The sequence below is a fragment of the Enhydra lutris genome, unplaced genomic scaffold, assembly GCF_002288905.1.
Source record: "Enhydra lutris kenyoni isolate GAN:26980312 unplaced genomic scaffold, ASM228890v2 scaffoldscaffold80, whole genome shotgun sequence".
Taxonomy (NCBI): Eukaryota; Metazoa; Chordata; class Mammalia; order Carnivora; family Mustelidae; genus Enhydra; species Enhydra lutris.
Window position 1 is genome coordinate 2,662,795 of NW_019154164.1, and position 20,932 is coordinate 2,683,726.

General features: G+C 45.5%; 1 protein-coding gene across 2 annotated transcripts in view; it reads left to right on the forward strand.

Moving 5' to 3' along the window:
• The window catches only part of LOC111160979 (angiomotin), a 62,018-nt gene that overhangs the window by 7,238 nt on the left and 33,848 nt on the right, over positions 1-20,932 (forward strand). Inside the window, exons 2-5 of one of the 2 annotated variants that reach the window (XM_022524395.1) lie at positions 584-661; positions 7,113-7,261; positions 9,234-10,167; positions 16,655-17,132. In XM_022524395.1, the coding sequence (XP_022380103.1) occupies positions 9,296-10,167; positions 16,655-17,132 (1,350 nt within the window). In that variant the 5' untranslated portion in view covers positions 584-661; positions 7,113-7,261; positions 9,234-9,295. Of the gene's footprint in view, positions 1-583; positions 662-7,112; positions 7,262-9,233; positions 10,168-16,654; positions 17,133-20,932 lie in introns of those variants that run through there. The other variant, XM_022524396.1, reaches the window with a different exon arrangement.

Below are 20,932 nucleotides of genomic sequence, written 5' to 3' on the forward strand. Positions count from 1 at the left end.
TGTAAGTGTGAGGAGGAGGGGCTGCCTTTGGGGAGTGACTCAGGCCCTTTGGTATGAAGATATGAAACTCTGGCTCCCGTCCATGCACCTGCTGGATGCCACACCTGCAGTCAGCACCTGAGCCCCACTCAGACACAAAAACCAGACCGAAGGCAGATGGGGCTCCCTTCGAAAGGGGTGCAGCAGAACAGGGAACTCCTGATTATTTTAGTGCAGCACCACTGCAAATTATAGCTCAACGTTCCAGTGTTGGTACAGGAAAACGTCTTAGATTTTTTCTTATGGGTGCAGTGCCCGGGCTTGCTCAAGATACTGTTAGAGTCCTGAGAGAATTTCGCTTTCCTAACGAGTTTCTCTTGTGAACAGTCCTCCTTAAAAAATGGAGAGTCCAGTCCACAGGGATTTGTGTCTAGTAACTCTGCAGAGGGGAGGAGGTCACCAGACCCGGGTTCTGATCCTGGCCCCACAAGTATGCTACGGTGAAACCTTAGTCAAATGAGTTATCATTAACTATCTTTTCTGGGCTTAAAGCTTCTCCAGTTGTAAAATAGTATCAATCACATCTGCCTCTATTTCCTCACAGAGCGGCTAAGAAGGACAAATAAGATAACGGAAGTGAAAGAGGTTTCGTCTCCTTAGAAGAAAAGCTGAGAAACTAAAGGTAACAGAATTATTGTTCTTGCTATTCTATGTCTTTCATCCCTTGTCTTCTCTTGCTGTTGCCTCCAGCAAAGTCTTTGGGAAGTTGTGATTTACTCAATAGGCAATAAGCGGTTCTTCTGGGTATTTCGTGTACCAGTTAACGTTGTAGCTGTTGGGAAGGATACAGAGGGAAATCACGCACCCAACCTGTGATCTCTAAGTTCTTCCATTTCTGGCTTAACCTAGCAGAGTGATTTCTGCCTTGGTATTTAGAAGCTTAGAAGACAAAATTAACTTCTCTCTCTCTCTCTCTCTCTTTCTCTTTCTTTCTCTGGCTCTGTCTCCCTCTCTGCATTGTAACTGCAGACTTCTGTCCCTGGAGCATGTATTCCAACATCTAGACTGAAGGCATGGGGGTGGGGGGGTACAAAGCACTGGGGTAAATAAAGAAATTTCCCTCTCACTACCACAAATACAGAGTATCTGACCGTTGAATGATGGTTTCTTTCGGAGGTCCCTCCTTAGTTTCATCCTTCCTGTTCCGCCCCCTGCCATGCCTGTTCTAACCCACTCTTTGACCTTACCTGTTATCTGAATGCTAATGTCTCCAGAAGATCTATCTCATCCTATCTTCGGCTCCTCCCTTTCCAACTTCCTCAACATCAAGTTGGTTATCAGATGTCTCCTATTCAGCTCCTTGGTCTTTTCCTCTGGGAAGCTTTGCTGGGGGGGTGGGCGCAGAGTTTTTGGCAGGGTCCTCTGCTTTGCCAGAGCTTCTGGCTGGATTGTGCCCCCTCTGCTTGACTGGGAGCTTCTTGAGGACTGATCTCTGGTTTCTTTCTTTCTTCTTTTTTTTTTTCATCCACTCTAGGGCCTAGACAGTGCCTGGCTACTGCAAACACTCAATAAATGTTTGTGGAAACTACATGGTGTGTGTGTGACTGTCCTGCAGTTGAGCTGTGTACAAAGTCCAGGGCACCATCAAGGAGAGAGAATTAATTTTCCATATTGAGCAGAGTTGGGGGCAGAGGCAAGATGGAGGAGGCTTCGAGAAAAACCTGCAAGGGCAAGGTGGAAAGTGGACCTGGCCTCTTATGAGAGCTCTGACTAAACAGCCCAGGAAAGAAGTGCCTTGTGGTGTCTGCGCTTGCTAAGCCTGTTGCCTTCTCTGTTCAGCACTAAATGACTCTTATGGTTGAGTCTGCAAATAAACCTCTGTCTATAACACGTTGACCATTTCAGACCGGTGCCACTTAACTCATATAATATTAAACAGAGCTGACCTTAAATGTGCCACCTTAACTGTGGCCGAAAATAGAGGTACACACACAGGCTCATTGGTCATGTATGCTTACTTCTATACAGAAAGATACCCTTCAAAATAGAGGGAAGATTGGTATCTGAAAACTAACAGATTTAATTCTCAGAATGTAGCAGGCTGGGTCACTAGAACTGAATGTCTTCAAGCTGACTGTCAGATCTTTCCAAGGGCAAAAATGAAACATGATATAAGCCATTACAGGCCATGAACCTGTTCTCACCCACCTGATGCTTTTACTAATTAGCTTCTTGGCTGGGTGGCAATTTGGGGCAAGTGCATGCAGGCTGGATTCACAGGGGAGCCCACATTCCACTCTGCCATTTCGCAAGTCGCTGGGATACTACAGTGCTTCTCTTGGCTTCTTTCCCTCCCAGGAGTCCTGCTCTACCCTGGTGGAAAAATGGGAGAGGAGAACTCTTCATTAAATGAAGGAGAGATTTCGTGGGGCTTTGGTGTTTTGCTGCTTTTATTTCTTTAGTGGACTGTCTAAAAAACATTCCTGCACCTTGACCCATTAATTTCACTTGTGGGACTCTGTCATTAGGAAACCATCCAAAATATTGAAAAAGGCTATGTCTTAAAGATGTTTTTGTAACATTATTTAGACTAGCACAAAATTGAAAGCAATTTAAATGTCTTAATAAGTAGAGAATGGGTAAGTGAATCTTGATACACTCCTGTCACAGACTATTACACAGTCATTGGGATGTTTTTATGAAGTCTACACCACAGTCTGTATATACTATGGAGAAAGTGCTTATGAGAAAGTGAAATGTAGGATCCGACATTATATATATGTCAATATTTCATGACTTTGTAAAAACACAAATGCACAGAGAAATAAAAGAAATAATCTGTACCGGTAACAACGTTTAGGTTGAGGTGCTGAGACCTTGGGCAATTTTTTTTCCTCTTCATTATAAATATTTGCATGCTGTATTTATATTACTTATAAAAGTAGGAACAAAAATAAAAGTGAGTAGTGTAGCATCAAAGATAGGAAAATGGTAAAGCAGGCAGCTTCTAGGTATATTCCTGAACTTGTCTCAGTTTATGCTCAGTCTGATTTCATGGACTGCGTATCGTTTTTCTGAAGTAAGGAGACATGGGATGTCATGACGGGCCTCTTCCTCCCTTGAAATGGGTGTGTATGGTGGGAGGTGGTGTGGTGGCAACAGGATTCTTCTTGTTACTCAGTATGTCATTGCTCATGTACACTTCAGGGTTAATCACCTCGGTTGCCTGTTAACATGTTCAAGTTAATTGCTTTAGAGTACAGAAAAGTAAAACGGGGATCCAGTTGGCCGCACCTTTGAGTTAACCATCTCAGAAACAGATACCTGACACTGTCAGTATGATTTGGAAATGCCAAGGCCTTGCTGTGGTTCTTAAAATAATCTTCCAACATAATCTAGATAGCGGTAGGGCTCGAAGCAAAGAGGTGGGACCAACTCAAAGCCTTTTCTTAGTGCTGGACTGACGTAAGGGCAAGTTCCAAGTTGGTTTGATGTTGGCAAGACCAAGAACGGAGGCCTGGAGACATTGATCAGTGGAGGTTCATGTTACTCTCTGACCCACCTACAAATCTTGGCCTAAAGAAGGAAGATTTTGCAAGGTCCTTCTGCCATGCTTCTAGCTACACACTTCTCTCTCTCTTAACTCTGAATTTTTCCTCCTGCTGTTAACATTTGGCTTCTGATGGAATTGGAACATGGTGGTAGCATTGAGCCAGGTTTATAGTCTCTTAAAACCAGAGTCAATTCAATTCAGTAAATGTTTATTAGACATCTTCTATGTACAAACTAATATGCTAGATAATATATTACAGTGGAAGGACTGTTGCCCTGGGAGTCATAAAACCTGCATTCTGGCCCAGGCACTGACTGTTGTTAAGCTCTGGCACCTTCATATACGGAAAGAGGGGATTGGACCACTAGATGGTCTCCTTAGAGTCTTTTTAGTTCTGACCTTCACTGATCTGAGAACCCCTGCACAAAGACTGAGTTGCAAATAAAGGTTTTAAAGAAAACTTTAATTCATAAAATTGCTATAGTCATCTAGAAAAAAAGGCCACTTTGAAATAATAATAGTAATAGATTTTATTGAGCCTTTACTTTGTGCCAGGCTCTATGCTTAGCACTTTACATGAATTACCTCCCTTAATCTTTATAACAACACTGGATGAGGTATGAGCACTGTTATCCCTATCTTGAAGATGATGAAATGAGATTTAAGGAGGTCAAAAGAAATGTATGAGGCCAGCTAATAAGCCATAGATCCAGGATTTGAACTTAAACAGTGTGAATCTAGGCCCAGGCCCTTAACCATAGATCTTACACTGTTTGCCTGTCACACATTGAAAGGTTAGAGATAACATGCAAAGGAATTATTATTTCTTACCTTCCAGAGGAAGTGAATTAGCATCCTGGGTGGCAAGACTGTCAAACAAGGTGTTCTCTAGGACACTTCAGGCCAAAACCTGGACCAACCTGAGAGGACGTGAGAGAATTCAGAAGGCTGTTTTGCCTCTTTCTGTGGGAGGCTTTGCGTGCACGCATGCATGTGTGTTTTCTGCACAAATATATATGCACGTAGATATGTAGACATAGGGGAAACTTTGAACTGGCTTCTTTCCATTTAGCTCAAAGTAATTAGAGGGTGCAAGTTGATGGAGATTTATCAGAGAAACAGGTTACCTAGACTTAGGTTCTTCATCTTGGTTGGCAGAGTGAGGGTTGAGGGAAGATTAGGAAGAGGGGCAGAAGGGATAAAAAGAAGATCTTCCAGGCATATTTCACATTTATTCAAAGGGCAAGAATTTGGTCTATCCTGGCCAGCTTGTAACACTGATTTTTCTGGGACGTAGCTTGAGAAACATCCGGGCTCTCACTCATGTGATTTGGTTTAACCAGAACTGGGTTTGACTGAGGTATACTGAAAGAGGCCAATGATTGCAGGTATAGTTAAGAATTTAGATTGGCCTTGCTGCCCTGTTGTTGTTACAGAAGAGATGAATATATAGATTCAAAATGTATTTTTAAGAGAGAACCATTGGAAAGCCTTTCTTCCCATATCAAATGCCCTCGGAGACCGTCTGTTTGTCCAGGGGAAACAAGGTTATTTTATTGATTGAAGATGACGTCAGAACCCTGGCAGTGGTGGGATTAAAGCTGCGGGCAGACTGAAGGTTGTGGAGTTCATACTATTTTACTTCTTGGCATGAGACAAGGCATCTTTTCCCTTCCTTTCTCTAATAAATAAATGGAGTAGTGTTTTCCTTCTTATGTGACTCTTAACATGTAGACAAACGTAAGTTCTTGAAGAAAAAAAAATCAGTATACTGGAGAGGAATCAGCAAAGCTTTTTTCTTAGGCTGATTTCTTTTCCTCTTTTAGACAGAAACGAAAAAAGCCAGGGCCCTGGGGTGGTGGGGAGGGACAATCTGTGTTCAGTTGACATCGAGTGATTTGGGTTTTGAAAAGGATATGGACAAGAGGGGACAAAATTAAGGGAAGAGAGTAAGATTTTGGGCAAGGAAAGTTTTCTTTGTGAGAAGCTAGGTATGAGGAGCAAGGCAGTCAAAATCGGTATGAAGAATCGAAATTGTCCTGGAAAATAATTGTATGGTGCTTTCTCGCCAGGGGTTCAAGTTTAAAGGCCTCAGGCTGTTTTCTGCTTGTTTTGGTTGAAAAAAAAAAAGACAACTGTTTTGTTCAGACAATAGAAGCACGGTGGTTATTTACCACACTCTGTTAATAGTCAATAGTCCAGCTTTGATTCCAACTAGAAGTTGTTCCTCTGCTTTGAAATTAGGGAAGACACCCTAAAATAATTACCTTGCAGATTGGAGATGATTTTCCTTTTGATTGAGATTATATGTTGGGCCAAAACAAGATTGAAAGACAAATTTCCGTGTTTGCTCACTACGTATCTCTTCACTTTATTTTTGGCAACATTGCAAGGAAATAACGTTAAATTAATCACTGTGTGGTTTTGTGGATTTTTTTTTAACTTGGATGTTTTGGACAGGCTCCCAAAATACAGAGACGCTGTGGGCTTCCTTTGCATTGCCTTGCTCTTCAAATGGCATCTCTGATGTGGATTGAAGCCTTTCTTTTAAGTGACATGAGTGAGTCATGGTGAGTCTGGGACAGAAAATAGCAGTGTGGATCATGTGCATCTCACCTAAACACAAATTCCTCGGTTTCATAACCATTTTGCTTGGCCCTACTGGGCTTGTGAGAGGGCCAGCGCAGTAATTAGAAAGGAAGACAATCGCAGATCCATACCTGGAGGGTGTTTGCATCTAGCCTCTTAACCGTGTGAGTCTAGGAGTTTACTTCTGGGGAGATGCCCTGGGCCGCGCCGTGGAAATGCTGAGAAAGCAAGTGGAGGGAGGCATCTTGTCCTCGGAGAGAAGAGTTGCTGCTGTCTGTTGAGAAGAACAATCACCTTTGCTTCTCCAGTAAGAATAGATGGGCCTGCAGTTAGATTGTAAGCTCTGTGAGGGCAGGAACCAGATGTTGTGTGTCTTTTGTATCCTTCCTTGTGCCTAGCACAAGGCTGGCGAACATCTGGAATAGCCAGCATGCAATAAATACTTAAATGACGTGGTGGAAAAGAAGTTTTGGTTTCCCTCTGTCCATCTGAGGTGTGGCACTTAAATCGGGAGCTTTATGGAGTATCTCCCCCCGCCCCTTTTTTTAACCTAAAACCTGCCTTCTGATCCTGGCCTTCCCTCCCAGGATGTGGGAAGTGAGCCTGACTCATGTGCCCTGCTACTGGTGGCAGTTTCAAGGTCGCACCCTACAGGTGACGTTGGTTATGTCTTTTGTCATCATCCCCCATTTCAACTCAGAGTGGAAGTAGCAGCATTTGGGGGCTGCGAGGCTAGAACAGAGCAATCTTTTCTGGTCCCAGACCTGAACGTTTCCATCCTCTGGAAACTGGGTGACCTCCTGAACAATGCTGCTGGTAGTGAGGTTTCTTTTTGTCCTAATGGAAATGGATTCTGCCACTCACGTAAAAGGCAAACACACGGGAGAAGTCATTCCCTTGGAAAGACTGGTTTGGTGAACTGTTGGCCGTTGGTGGCAAAATAGAAACGACGTTTTTATTTCTCCCTCCCTCCCCCTCCTGAACATTTCAGAGTGACCAGTGGTTGGACTCTTGGCGGCGCTTACCCTGAACCTGAGTGTTAGGGGAGAGGGAATCTGCCGTTGCGGTTTCTGGAGCTGCTCATAAGCAAGAATTCCCTATCCTGATCAAGGCTTTAAGCCTAAAAGAAAGCAGAAATAGGTATGGATCATTCGTGTGTGTGAGTGTGTGTGTGTGTGAGTGCACGCACGTGCCTTTGTGTGCTCCTGTGCATGTGCGTGAGCCTGTGTGTGTGCAGGGTGGGGCGGGTGTGGACTGGGAGGGGGTGGTGTACTTTCAGGGTCCTGGGCCGCTCAATGTCAGGGTTTCCCTGCCTTGTAGGATGGGTTTGCAAGTGATTGTGATTCAATCATACAGGCTCCCATTCCCATTTTCTTGAGAGAGGAAGGTTAGCTTGGTAGTCATCTTCCCAGTTTAAAGGCACCAAAGGACATTTACATGTTATGCTTGTCAGCCTATCAGAAAACCCCAGTCTGACAGTTTAAACACAGGAGTCCCAGATGGTGACTGGGAGGGAGGGAAAGGGCAAGGCTGCTTGGCCCTTTGGTGCACCCTTCTTCAGAGAATATGATGAATGGGATTTAAAAAGGGCCTTTGGAAGGTTAACTGTGGGGTCAACTTGTCCCTAGAACAATTTGAGACCAGGTAGCAGTAATCATGCAAGAAGTGCAAAAAAGAAGAGAAGATGACCTTTTGCTATCTACCATATACATCTTCTGGCCATTCCCTACACTACTAAAGGAAAGGGGTCATGTTTCAGAGAGATTGGAGGCTGTTCACTATCATAGAAATCAGAGCCTGGGAGCCAGGATTCCAGAATTCTCATCTAAGAACCCGAGGCTGGCTAGGTTGACCTTTATTGTGACTTTTTCTGTGACATTATGCCCATGCTCCAACACCGCTTAAGATCCTTAGAGTAAAACTTTTATTACTGAACATGAATACTGAATTGAAATACTTCACATGACAGATTCTGTCCAAAGATTTTATGAGCCTCTGATGAATTTGTGTGTCCTATACCATGCAGAGAGAAAGAGAAAGAGAAGGAGAGAGGGGTCATCTACGACTAATTTCTCGGGCGGGAAAATCGAAGACAAGATAATAGAAATCAGTTGCTTAGGTTACACTGTAAATCCACCATCATGATTAGAATTTGAATCTTGAGTTGTCTTACCACCGACACCTGTTTCACTCAACCCATATTTCTTCTTTAAGAAGAATTAGTGGTGGTGGTGGTGGAGGGGGAGGGATACGGTAATCGGACCCTTTCTAGAAGGGTGACCTTTTTATTTTTCAATTTCTAAATGCTGTCAGAGGCACACTTCAAATGAAAGAGGGCTTTCCATTTAAGCTCCTCCTAGCCAAGAACAACAGCAAAAAACCTCACAAAAAAACCCCCAAAACTCAATGATTATTCCTGGATGGCTGAAAGAGAAACTTTGTCAGTAGCAGTTATCTCAAGCCCTTCTCTTATTAAGCCAAAGAGAATCCAAAATGGACAATACAAAAAGGATTTTTTTAAAAAAGGCTATCTTTCAGAGTTTTATGAGATCAGAGAAAATGATTTGCATCAAGTGGGGATCATTTCCCCTAAGTGCAAGCCAAGCTCTCTTCACCTCTTATTTATTTTAGTTATTATTTGGCATTTTGTAGCTCCCTTCACATGATGACCTGCTTTACAGATCCTGCCTGTGGGGTAAATTCTCCCTACTGGCCTGTCCCCAGTGTCACGGCCTTAAGAGTTGGATTTTTCATTTAAATAGAATACAGAGAGGTGAACTTTCTGAGTAAGGACCTAGGAAAATTGCCCTCTCTGGTCACCCTACCTGACTGCTCCAGGTCTCCCCAATTCTCTTAGAAGTTAAGTCAAGATTGTATATTTAAACCGTGCTAAAAGCGAAAGAGGAAACAGTGAGGTCTTATGCCCCCATGTTCCTCATCATATCAATGCTAGAGCCAGGAGTCACCAGACAATTAACCTATTAATTCTAAATTGAATTCTCTCCTTTGTCTCTGGAGTGGAATCCTCACGCCCAAATACCATTTTCTTCCCCTTTAGAAGAAATGATTTATCCATCAACTGGGTGTTAAGCTTCCTGTTTCCCCTTCCCAGGTCAAGGGCAGCCCAGGTGCCCAATTTCTCTCTCTCTTCACAAGGCACCACAAGCAATAGAGATGAGAAATTCTGAAGAACAGCCAAGTGGAGGAACCACAGTGTTGCAGCGTCTGCTACAAGAGCAGCTTCGCTATGGCAATCCTAATGAGAATCGCAACCTGCTTGCCATACACCAGCAAGCCACAGGGAATGGCCCTCCTTTCCCCAGTAGCAGTGGGAACCCAGGCCCTCAGAATGATGTGTTGAGTCCCCAAGATCACCACCAACAGCTTGTGGCTCATGCTGCTCGACAAGAACCCCAGGGGCAGGAAATCCAGACAGAAAACATCATCATGGAGAAGCAGCTTTCCCCTAGAATGCAGAATAATGAAGAACTCCCAACCTATGAAGAAGCCAAGGTCCAGTCCCAGTACTTTCGGGGCCAACAGCATGCCAGTGTTGGAGCTGCCTTCTATGTCACCGGAGTCACCAACCAGAAGATGAGGACCGAGGGACGCCCATCAGTTCAGCGACTCAATCCTGGGAAGATGCACCAGGATGAAGGACTCAGAGACCTTAAGCAAGGACATGTCCGCTCCTTGAGTGAACGACTAATGCAGATGTCACTGGCCACCAGTGGAGTTAAGGCCCATCCACCTGTTACCAGCGCTCCCCTCTCCCCACCACAACCCAGTGACCTCTACAAGACTCCCACAAGTTCCAGTGAATTCTACAAGGCCCAGGGGCCACCTCCCAGCCAGCATAGCCTGAAGGGCATGGAACACCGAGGTCCCCCACCAGAGTATCCCTTCAAGGGCATGCCACCCCAATCTGTAGTGTGCAAGCCCCAAGAGCCAGGGCACTTCTATAGTGAGCATCGTCTGAACCAGCCAGGGAGAACAGAGGGGCAACTGATGAGGTATCAGCATCCCCCTGAGTATGGAGCAGCCAGGTAAGAGAGTTCCCTTTCTGTCATTTCCTGGCATCCCCAACCAGCTTCTGCTGTGTGTTGGGAATCTGAAGGGAAGGAATGGGCAGGTGTTTCGTATAACAAACTCTGCAATGCATGGCTGGCCCCTGGCTTAGGAAATTTCCCGCCAGCCTGGATTTCTAGCCTCTTCAGCCATAATTAGTGCTGTATTAACATTCTCTTGACCTTATAGGTTGAGCATGGCCCCAACTGCCTATTGGATGAACAGGAGCGCAAGTTTTGATTTCTATAGCTACACGCTGTCCTGTCTCCTGGCATTGTGAAGGAAGGGTCAGTGTTGGCTCTTCTTCTGAGTTGTTAAGCCCTTCCTGGAGGAGCAGAAGCAAATTATATTGGACTTCAATCTGGAATAACCTATCGCTTTCAGTTACTCCCTTCCATAGTACTCTCATCACTTCCTTTTAGGAACGAATCTTTCTGCAGAATTCCTATGATTCTCTTGGACACTAAACAAACACCTAGATATTACTGTGGGGGGAACTGGATATGTGCAGGTTTAGAATGTTACTTGCCTTTGATGTCCTTGCAGTTCATGAACTTTGGACTGCTTCATCTTTCTTCCTTAGAGCGTTTGTTAGTTGCCTGTCAACGTTTTTGTGACATCATGTCACATAGAACTTTTGGTCAGTTGCCAAAATGCGGAAAGAATCATATTCCCATGATTTCTTTACCACGTGTCATTAGTTCAGGAGGACTGTTTCATATTGTCCAGTTATTCCTAGATGTACGTTTGCATTATTCAGAGGCCCATTGTCCCCCATCGCTGTGTCAACCGGACCTTAGGATGCCGTGATTCTGTTTGTCGTTTCTTTTGTTACTGTTTGGGCCATGTCTCTGATTGGTAGGAGTTCAGCATATGGGGCAGAGGGGGAGGTTTTGACCATGGCCAACAATGATTGCAGTTTTGCGTGGCATTCCTGCCCTGTTACCATGGGCAATTATGGGTGACCGTGAGGTTTGAAGTCCCTGGACCTAGGGGGGCCCTTTCCCAGGTTAGGCCTGTGATCTCTTTGATGTCTAACTCTTCGCCTCCTATCTCCTCACTTACTTGGGAAAGAGCCGCTTGGCTTGAAGTTCATTGGGTGACTCAGGAGAGAAGGCAGTCAGGGGGTCAACTAGGGTGAAGGTAAGAGAATGCACCTAGCATTTCCTGTTATTTCATTTTTTTTTCCCCCTCCGGGTTCTGTTTTATAGCTAGAAGCAATTCACTTTGGGCTCCACCCATAACTTGGCCAGTTTAGGACTTTTTTTCTTCTTAACCCAGGTTGATATCCTAACCTTTTTCAACCCCTAATGTACAGCTTTCAAAGGGCAGGAGCCTAAGTTCTGATGAGTGTCTTTTTTTTTTTATTTGACAGAGAGAGATCACAAGTAGGCAGAGAGGCAGGCAGAGAGAGAGGGAAGCAGGCTCCCTGCCAAGCAGAGAGCCCGATGCGGGACTCGATCCCAGGACCCTGAGATCATGACCTGAGCCGAAGGCAGCGGCTTAACCCACTGAGCCACCCAGGCGCCCCTAGTTCTGATAAGTGTCTTAGAACAGGATATGGGGTAACAGACAGGGCCCTTCCCGTTTAAATGAGAGCAAGAACCCGATTCCCATCTGCCCCATGAAACGGAAGACCCAGGGAGGGGTTCGTCAGTTGGACTGCTTAGCTTAGTGGAAACCCATCCAAGCCAGTAAAATGTCAATGAAGCTGGGGATTTTTGTTTTGCTCTTCCCTTCAGCATGGAAGAGTCTGTGGGACTCTGTCCCTTATGTGGATGGACTGACGTCTGTTGCCTTGTGGGAGGGGGAGTATGTTGGCTGGGGTGTGGAGCAGAATCCAAAGCCCCGCTTAGTGCAAGGCCCGCCTTCCCAGGAAAGCTATTTTCAGAACTCATTCACCAGTATTGTTTGTGATCTGAAATGACTCCCACAGTGTTTGAAGCTAGATGGAAAAGCCCTTTGATCTGCCTAAATAAATAATAAGGAGCCCAAAGAGATTTTTTTTTCTTCCCTTACTGATTAAGCCACCAGAGAAATTTAGCTGCGTATATTTTATAGGAAGATACTTGTAGCTTCTCTTCCCTCTGATGTTATCTGTGGAGCTCTCTCCCTATCCCCAGAAGCAGTAGAGCCCATGCTGATTCCCCTCTCTTGAGCAGAATTTTAATACACAGGTTAGCTCTGTAGTTTTTTTCTCCCTCTATAGGAGAGGAACAGGGTATTTGATATGCTTGGTGAATAATCAGACCTAAAATGGCCCTCATCAGAAGATGCTCTGTGTGAAGTTTGGGTCTGCATCAGACAAATTCTGGCAATAAAATTTCTTTAGGACCTGGGGTGAGGGAGTGGCACCTATTGACAAATTACTGGTAAGGGGAAGTAGTTGAACCGCTTTCCAGAAATGGACTGCTTTTAGGTGGTGACACATTTTTCCTCCTTTATTTCCTTGAACCAACTTGCTAGACACTTTGTGAGTACCTTTCCAAGTAACTGCCGCTAACATCAATTAGACGATGAAATTCTTAGTTCTTAATCCATAAATTACAGATCAAGAATGCACAGCAAACTCTTTGAACAAATTGCTGTTCAGAAAACCTTTGTTTGCTTTTAGAGGTGCAGTGAAAGGCTAGAGATTGGCTGTTAGAATTAACAAAATGTTATAAACAATTTTTTTTATTACTTCATCTTCCCTGTGCTCTCCTCCCCACTTGAAAAATAAATGTCCCGAATGCCCAGAACTCCAGATGGGAAACAAGGCCAAGCCATCTGAAGAATTAAAAAAATTTCTGAAGCTTTGTCTTTCTAAGTGCTGAGCCTTTTCTGCATCTGGGGTTTACACATTTATCAACTGCTTTTAAAAATTAAAACCTTTCTGTTTGTAAAGCAGCCACTTCCTTTCAGTTGTTGAAATCATGCCCAGATCTGAGGTTTCTTGAAATCCTTGCTTAGTGGAATCTGAGGGTGACCTAACTCTGTAGTTCAGAGCCGAGCTCGTTGTGCAAGAGAAACAATCAAGAATTTGCAGCCCTCTCCAGGATTCACAGATTCACGGTCACAGAGCCTGGGAAAGGCAGTTTCTGTGGGGAGAATAAATTGGGTTCCAGGCTGTTGGTGGCACCTGCTCTGGTGAGAGTGTGCATGTGTGGGTTTGCACACGTGTGGGCCAGGATTGTGTGGGGTGTAGGGGTGTGGGGAGGGGGCGGGGGGTGTGTGTAACTGAGGAAGGCAGGGGCTCCCAGTGAGGTGGCAGGGTGGAAGGTGCTGTGTCAGCTCCAAGGACCGGCTTTTGCTTTCCCTTTGTGTCCTCACAGGCCGTCTTCCGGAGGGAGTCCCTCCCTCCCCCGCTTTGGGGAAGGATGCTGATTTTGGTCTTCGGTCTGTGCCCCGCGTTTAGGCCCTGTCCTCCCCTTTTTCACCCAGCCCCAGGGGCCCAGGTTGTCCTGGGAAGGAGCTGGATGAAGGGAGGGAAGGGCCCGGAGGCAGGTCAGGGCTTCTACGGGGAATCACGTGATTCTATTGTCTGCTGGCAACTTGTTGTTCCTGGTTAATATGTCAGCGGGAAGCGATTCACACTGCGGTGCCCTTGAAGCACTTGGTGAGCGCGCCACTCACCCAGCTGCCACCTGTGTTATTACTGTCCTTACTATTACTCTTATTATTTCATCTTGAATGTACTTTTGCTTCTTCTGACATCCGCCCCCCACCCTCTTCTTCATCCCTGTCATGCCTCAGTTCCCTCCTCTCAGGGGGAACTTCACAGGAGTGTTAATACAGTCCTGCTTTTTTTGTGGTGGGTGGATGCTGGAGCCCAGATGGAGCTGGTTGGCTGGAGGGCTTTCTCTCCTTTTGTGACTGCCCAAGCCTTGCTTCATGTTTGCAAACCTGCCAGGGACGGACTGCCTTGGTTTTCCCAACATCATAGTGCGCTGAAATCTGCTTTCTTTCCCAGGCTGGGGAGCCCAAGAGGGGCAGCTACCTTGTCTCTCTTATCTCTAAGTAGAGCTCAGAGTCATGGCCAGAGCCACTGCTGTCCTGAGCTTATCTGACTCCAGAGACCTCTTCCTGGAGACCTTGTGGTCTCCTCCTTCCTGAGGCCCCTGGGAGGCCATGTACTGTCCAGGGCATGGAAGGGCCTATCAGCCTCCAGGCAGGAGGGAGGCCAGTGGCCAGTCTGTTTGAGAGAGAGGCTGGACTGCTGATGGGGCCCAGAGGAGCTGAGGGGAGGAAGCACATTTCGGAACTGGGCATTCAGTCTTTAAAAGAGAATACCTCCCAGGCCCGGGATTTCCAAATCCTGACAACAAGGATGAAGATTAATTTGGCCATTTTTCCCTTTAATTTTCAGAGCTGGATTGGAGAATATGAAATTTAAGCCCCTCTCTTCTGCCCAAGAGATCCAAAAGCCTTAACAAATCCAGTACATAATATTTTAACTCTAGGGATATATAAAAATTATAACAGTTCTTACTCAAAGAAGAGAGAGAGCACGGCGTCCATTTGACCCCTAAGGAAACTGAAGATCCACGGTACAGAAAATGGGTTAAGACTTCCCCAAATAAATATATAAGTAGCTCCTAGGCTTTTGATTGGACAAGTGTTTTGAACATTTCCAAAGAAAGGTAATATACAGTAGCAACTTTCCAGGTGTAATAATGGGAATCGTGTAAATTCTTCTGTCCACAAAAAGGTTGCATGCCCTCTTCAGTATTCAGCAATTATTGATAATGTTGTGTATATGGAATTGTAAGAATAGGAGTACGACAGAGGCATCCCTGGGACTGAGATACAGAACTGAGGGCTTGAGAACATTTGAGGGCTCTGGCAAGCATCTGGGTTATTGGGTAGCCATCAGCAAGTGTTTGGAATGACTTTGCAGCTATAAAAAAATGACTTTGCATCCTTACAGTGAGGATCTCTTGTTGGGATAGATATGTGAACAATAATGATAACTGAGATGTATGTGGGAGGGATGTGCTTTAGCTTCTGGAATGCCAGTTAAAAGTTAATTGTGCCTAGTGATTTGTCCCAGTTCCACCATGAATTCTGTGCAATGTAGTGCAAAGATTAAATGAATATCCCATAAGTAAAATCCCTAACAGGGTCAACCTATCTTACTGGAAGATAGATAAGGGACTCTTTGTAATTCCTGTAGAGCTTAAAAATGAGAGGAGCCCAGTATTTTTGTAATTCATCGGTGACCTCAGGAACAAAACAGGCTCATGCAGATTAAGTAACATGAGCAAGGTTACACAGCCCGTAGGCAGTAGAAAAGGTCTCAAAATTCTATTGGGATCCAAATCCCATGCTCTTAGCCATCTGTCTTCCCTGGATTGAGAAATATCAACTGTAGGACAAGCATCCACAGGATGTGGGAGTATATGAGGTTAGTTGGGCATGGGCTGGGGGGATGAACAAGCTTTTAGTCTTCAGTGTATACTTCCAAATATTCTTGCTGATGGTGGAGATGGTGAAAGTGATCCATTTACATACTGTCCTTATTTCCCTTAATGGCTGGCTAACAGTCCAGTAGTAGGTACAAAAATGGGAGAGCCACATTAAACAATGTACGTGAAGTTCTCTTTCTGGAACTTTCTATAAGAAATCGATTGGGGATCTGAACATCATTGTGTGGAAGTCAATGTATTATGGTAGTGGAAGGAGCAGAAAAATGGAATTTGGGTTTAGGGCACTACCCTGGCACTACCAATAAGTCATTCTGTAATATCTGACAGATTGCTTCCTCTCTCTTGGACTTCAACTTCCTCGTTTGTCCAGTGACAGTGGGTTAAATTATTTCTTGAAGGCATTTCCAGTACTTACATTTTGTGGTCAGGTCATCAAAAATAGTATGACAGTGTTGCCTGTAAATCCTCTCCAATTCTTGGTATCATCACTGCTAATAGACCTTATTCAATTATTAAGTGTAATCCACAATAATTATTTGGTGTCTCTAACATAATAAGGACCTAGACATCCTCAAGTAATTTTCTGTGAATATATGAATTATGAAAGAGAGTTGCCAATAGTGAGAAGAGGACTAATTTTGACTGCAGTTTGTCATTTCCTTGTGGGCAAGTGGAACACATTTTCTGAATTTGACCCTTTACATGTGCTGACCACATACAGAATGTCAGAGGTTTTGTTTAAAATAATGATGTGAAAATTACCTTCTGGAAGACTCATGTATGTCACTCAGATTTTCACCAAGTGACCCTGGAGGTCACCTGGTTCCATCCTCCGTGGGATCACACCTCCATCAGTCACTCACGGGTCAGGCCTGGAAAGGGCTATGGAGCTCTTTGCAGAGATTTCCGAGTCTAACCTTGCCTGCTCCTCATTTTGCAGGTCTCCTTGGGGGCGGGGGGCAGGCCCCGGAAGCCCCCTCATCTCACTTTCTCGTGCTCTTCTCCCCCGGTGCCACAAGAGAAAGCTTAACATGAGCGTGTAAACCGTGTTTTCCAGGCCGGCTCAGGACATCTCATTACCACTGTCGGCCCGGAGCTCACGGCCTCACAGTCCTACTTCTTCCCTCACGTCTGGGGGTTCCTTGTCCTTGTTGCAGTCTCCACCAGCCACAAGATTGTCTCCTGCCCAGCACCCCTTGGTCCCAAACCAAGGAGACCACTCAGCTCACCTGCCTAGGCCTCAGCAGCATTTCCTCCCGACCCCAGCTCACCAGAGCGATCATTACCGGCTCCCTCAGCCCAGCCTGAGTCAGCCTCAGCAGCAGCACCACCACCATCACCAGCAGCAGGCCGGCGAACCCTATTCAGCTATGCCTCGGGCTCAGCAGTCCTCCGCTTCCTACCAGCCAATGCCAGCAGACCCATTTGCCATCGTTTCCCGAGCCCAGCAGATGGTTGAGATCCTGTCAGATGAGAACCGGAACTTGCGGCAGGAACTGGAAGGATGCTACGAGAAGGTGGCGAGGCTGCAGAAGGTGAGGCCTCCGTTTCAGGATAGCAGAGTCTTCTCTCAATCACGTGTTGCCTAGAGATGTACATCTCCATTTGCTGGTGCCTTCGTGACTTGTACTCGGGTCTTCTGGAGTCTTGTATCTAAAGGTTAGATATGGACCAAACTGGAAAAAAAGCCTTCTGCCTGTCTTCCTAGGAGGAGTCACATGTTACATTTATGTGGGGGAGAAAAGAACATATTTGTACAGTTCTCCCAGATACCATAGCCCTAAGGAAAACGTAATTATTTTCCAGAAGGCCGAGAAACTTCTTCATAGGGTCAAGAACACTGGCAATGCCTGTGTAGGTGAGGGTCCTGCCAGCCTAAAGACCTTTTGTCTTGGTTATATTTTCCCTCGTAACTGAATTTGGATCTTAAATGTAAAACCATAATTCCCACAAACATCTCACCACTGAAGTTAGATCGTGCTCTGCCTTGTTCTGGAAAGGGCTTAGAACACTTTTCCAAATGGGAGTTCTCATAGTAACTCTTTTTCAACACCTCTTCCTTTGCCTCCTCTTTGCTTTGGTTTTTCCCTGCAGCTCACATTCAACATCTGCTGTCTTTCTCTGGTGTGTGTGGGGGGCGGGAGGGGCTTAGCACCACAGCTGGGTGACAGGTGACAGCCCTAGGCTGAGGAAGTAGAAAAAGGAGTGTATGTCCCATAGAGTTCACATTCTTCCCTGGGCCCCTCTTGTCTCCTCCAGCTGGGACTTTAGCTCTTGAGTGCCCTAACCTAGGAACCTTAGCTCTTGGCTTCCAGTGGCTGTCCCTGAATAGGGTTATACCTTTGGCAGCCTCTTTGCACCTTTTGTCATTGTGGATCTCATGTGGTTTGATCTCCCGACAATGTGAACTGTTCGGGGAGGTGAGGGTGAAGGTGTGGGAGGGAGGGGACATTGCCCGGTTTTGTTCAGCAACTCTGTCCTTAGGAGACACCCAGGAGTGGAAATTTCAGGGGCCTGAATGAAACTGAGAATTTGAAAACACCAAATCTGGGTCCTAAAGTAGAGGAGGGCTTACTATCAGCTGAGTATTTTTATGTAACAGAAACACCCCCGTCACAGTGTCCCCAAATCTGGGTGGGGTATGTTGGGGTTCAGAGAGGACTGTTTCTCTGTGGCTTTACCCCCAGTTTTCCATTTTCTGCCTCCTCTCATTTAACTCTATGCCCCACCCCCAAATCACATCGGTGCAACAAATTAATCCTACTCACGCACTAAAAGCAGCCTGGCCCGGTTTGGCCGATTGGGTTTAACTGTTGACACCCCTTCCCAAACTCTATTCATGGTGACCCCAGCCCCATCTCTGATGCAGTAATCAGGAAGGTGGGTGACAGGGAAGAGGAGTGGGACAGGATTTGTGGCATTGTTAGTTGTTGCTTGTTCCCTAACGAGGGCCAAGATGCCTTCACCAAGTGTAACTGAGTGCTGGGGAAAGTGAAGGCTGACCCGATGCTACAGTGGATTATTGGCCTAAGCGGGGTTAGAAGAGGAAAAGGGAGATATGGGAGATACCAGCTGGTGCTAGAAAAAATACGGAGGCCCAAGGCTCATGAGGGGAATAATGAGACAAAAACCCACCACCACATCCCTCTTCCTTGCCCCCACCATCCCCAACCAAACCAGTGGGTCTGCCTTTCTGTGACTTCTTTTCCTGGAAGAGCCTGTTGACAGATGTAAAACTCGCCCTTTTGGAGGGTACAGTATTTCTACACGGGGCAGGGAAGAGAAAGATTGGTACAGATCTCGAAATAGTACTCTGAACAAGGTGAGCAGAGGGCCTGCTTTCCAGGTGTGGCATTCATTCTGTGGGGAACTGGAAAGCCTTGCCGTCCGTCTAAAGGCTGCCCAGTTCAGACTAATACCAAGACTGCTCTTTCAAATGGAAATGTTTATTTTCTGTACCCCGCACTTGAATTTCATGCAAAAGCTTTATCAGGCCCAGGCCTTGCAGATCTTGTCTCTAAATGCCATTCACTACCAGTTTTCACCTTCTGTGCTGCTATCTTGGTGCCATCTGCAAGGAGAAAAACACTCTGGAGCCTGCTCTTTTCTGTGGTGTAAGCCTCATTTGTTTGCAGGCAGTCCTGCCTTGGGCATAATTTTGGAGCTGGGCAGGTGGAATCTGAGTTGTTTGGTAACCCCACCTTTCCTCCAGTCTCCCACTGGGGACCTGATAGTTCTCCCCATAAAGTACCCTGAGCTTTGTTAAGGAGGATAGTGGGAAACTGAGAAGGAATGCAGAATGGTTGCAGGAGTCAAATTCAATTTGCAAATTGCTGAATAGGCTATGGGGTTTATTTATCTTATACAAATTATATGCAAATATCTCTGTAGTTATTTCATGTGCAATGAAGCTGTACTGGTTACAGAAAGACTCTGGAGTCTAATTTCTTAGTTTCTTCTTGATTCGGGCTGATTTGGGGCAAGACCCTTTCCCTTCGAGGTTTTGTGTGTGTTTTTTTTCTCCCCCCATTTTACAAGATTTACAGTGGTATCATAAAACATAACTCTGATCGTGAATTTCCGTTCAAAAATCTGTACTGGTTTCCCACTGACTATGGAATAAAGTCCAAATACCTGGCATTAAAGCCCTTTTATGATCTGACTCCAGTCTATCTTTACAGCCAGATCTCACCAGCTTCCCTCTGTGTACCCCACAGAGTCTAGCCAAATGAGACTACTGGTCATTCTGGGAATGCATTCACTCACTCAGAATAGAATACCCCTCCCCTCACCTCTGCTCATTGAAATCTGACCTAGCTTTTAGGATCTGACTCAAAATGCCACCTCCTGCCTGAAATTGGTCTCCTCTCCCCTCACCCCAACCAGGAGTAACCTCTTCCTCCCTGTACTTTTGTAGCACTTACTTCTACTGCTCTGACTAACGCATCCTTCTCTTTATTCTTTTACTTGATTAGATTGAAAGCTCCTTGAAGGGAAACAGTAATGTCCTCATTCATGCCTACACACCCCATGGGTATTTACAAAATTTTTTTAAATTTTTTTTATTTATCTGACAGAGATCACAAGTAGGCAGAGAGGCAGGCAGAGAGAGGGGGAAGCAGGCTCCTCGCTGAGCAGAGAGCCCGATGCGGGACCTGATTCCAGAACCAAATCCCAGGACCCAATCCCAGGACCCAATCCCAGGACCCTGGGACCATGACCCGAGCCGATGACAGAGGCTTTAAAACACTGAGCCACCTAGGCACCCCCGCCCCCACGGGTATTTTAAAGAGCTCTGTAAATATTTAGCCCTTGGTAAAGGTTTGCTAGAGTGAACTGAACCACTGGATAAGGCCGAGGTTTCGAGTTTTTAGGGTTCGCCTCTGCCACTAACTTGATCTCAGAAAGGTCCGTTTCACTTTTCCCTGTGCTAAAATGGGGAACGGTGTCCCTGTGAAGGCAGATAGCAGGGCAAATAGAAATAAACATGTGAAAGCCCTCTGGACACTCTGAAATAATGTTATTGACATACCGTATACATTATTAATCATATTTTCAAAATTAAGAAAATTCTTGTGCAGAAATTAAAATCATTTATAAATGTACTTATGAAATTTATTTTCTCCTACCACCTTCTCTGAAGGTAGAAACCGTATTTGTTTTGAACCTGAGGGACTCTCATGACCTTGTGAGTTGGTTGCTGAGCTAGCTGAACATTGACTTTAGAAATCCTTCTGGGGGCGCCTGGGGAGCTCAGTTGGTTTAAGCGACCGACTCTTGGTTTAGGCTGAGGTCCTGATCTCAGAGTTCTGGGATTAAGGCCCCCCCCCCCCCC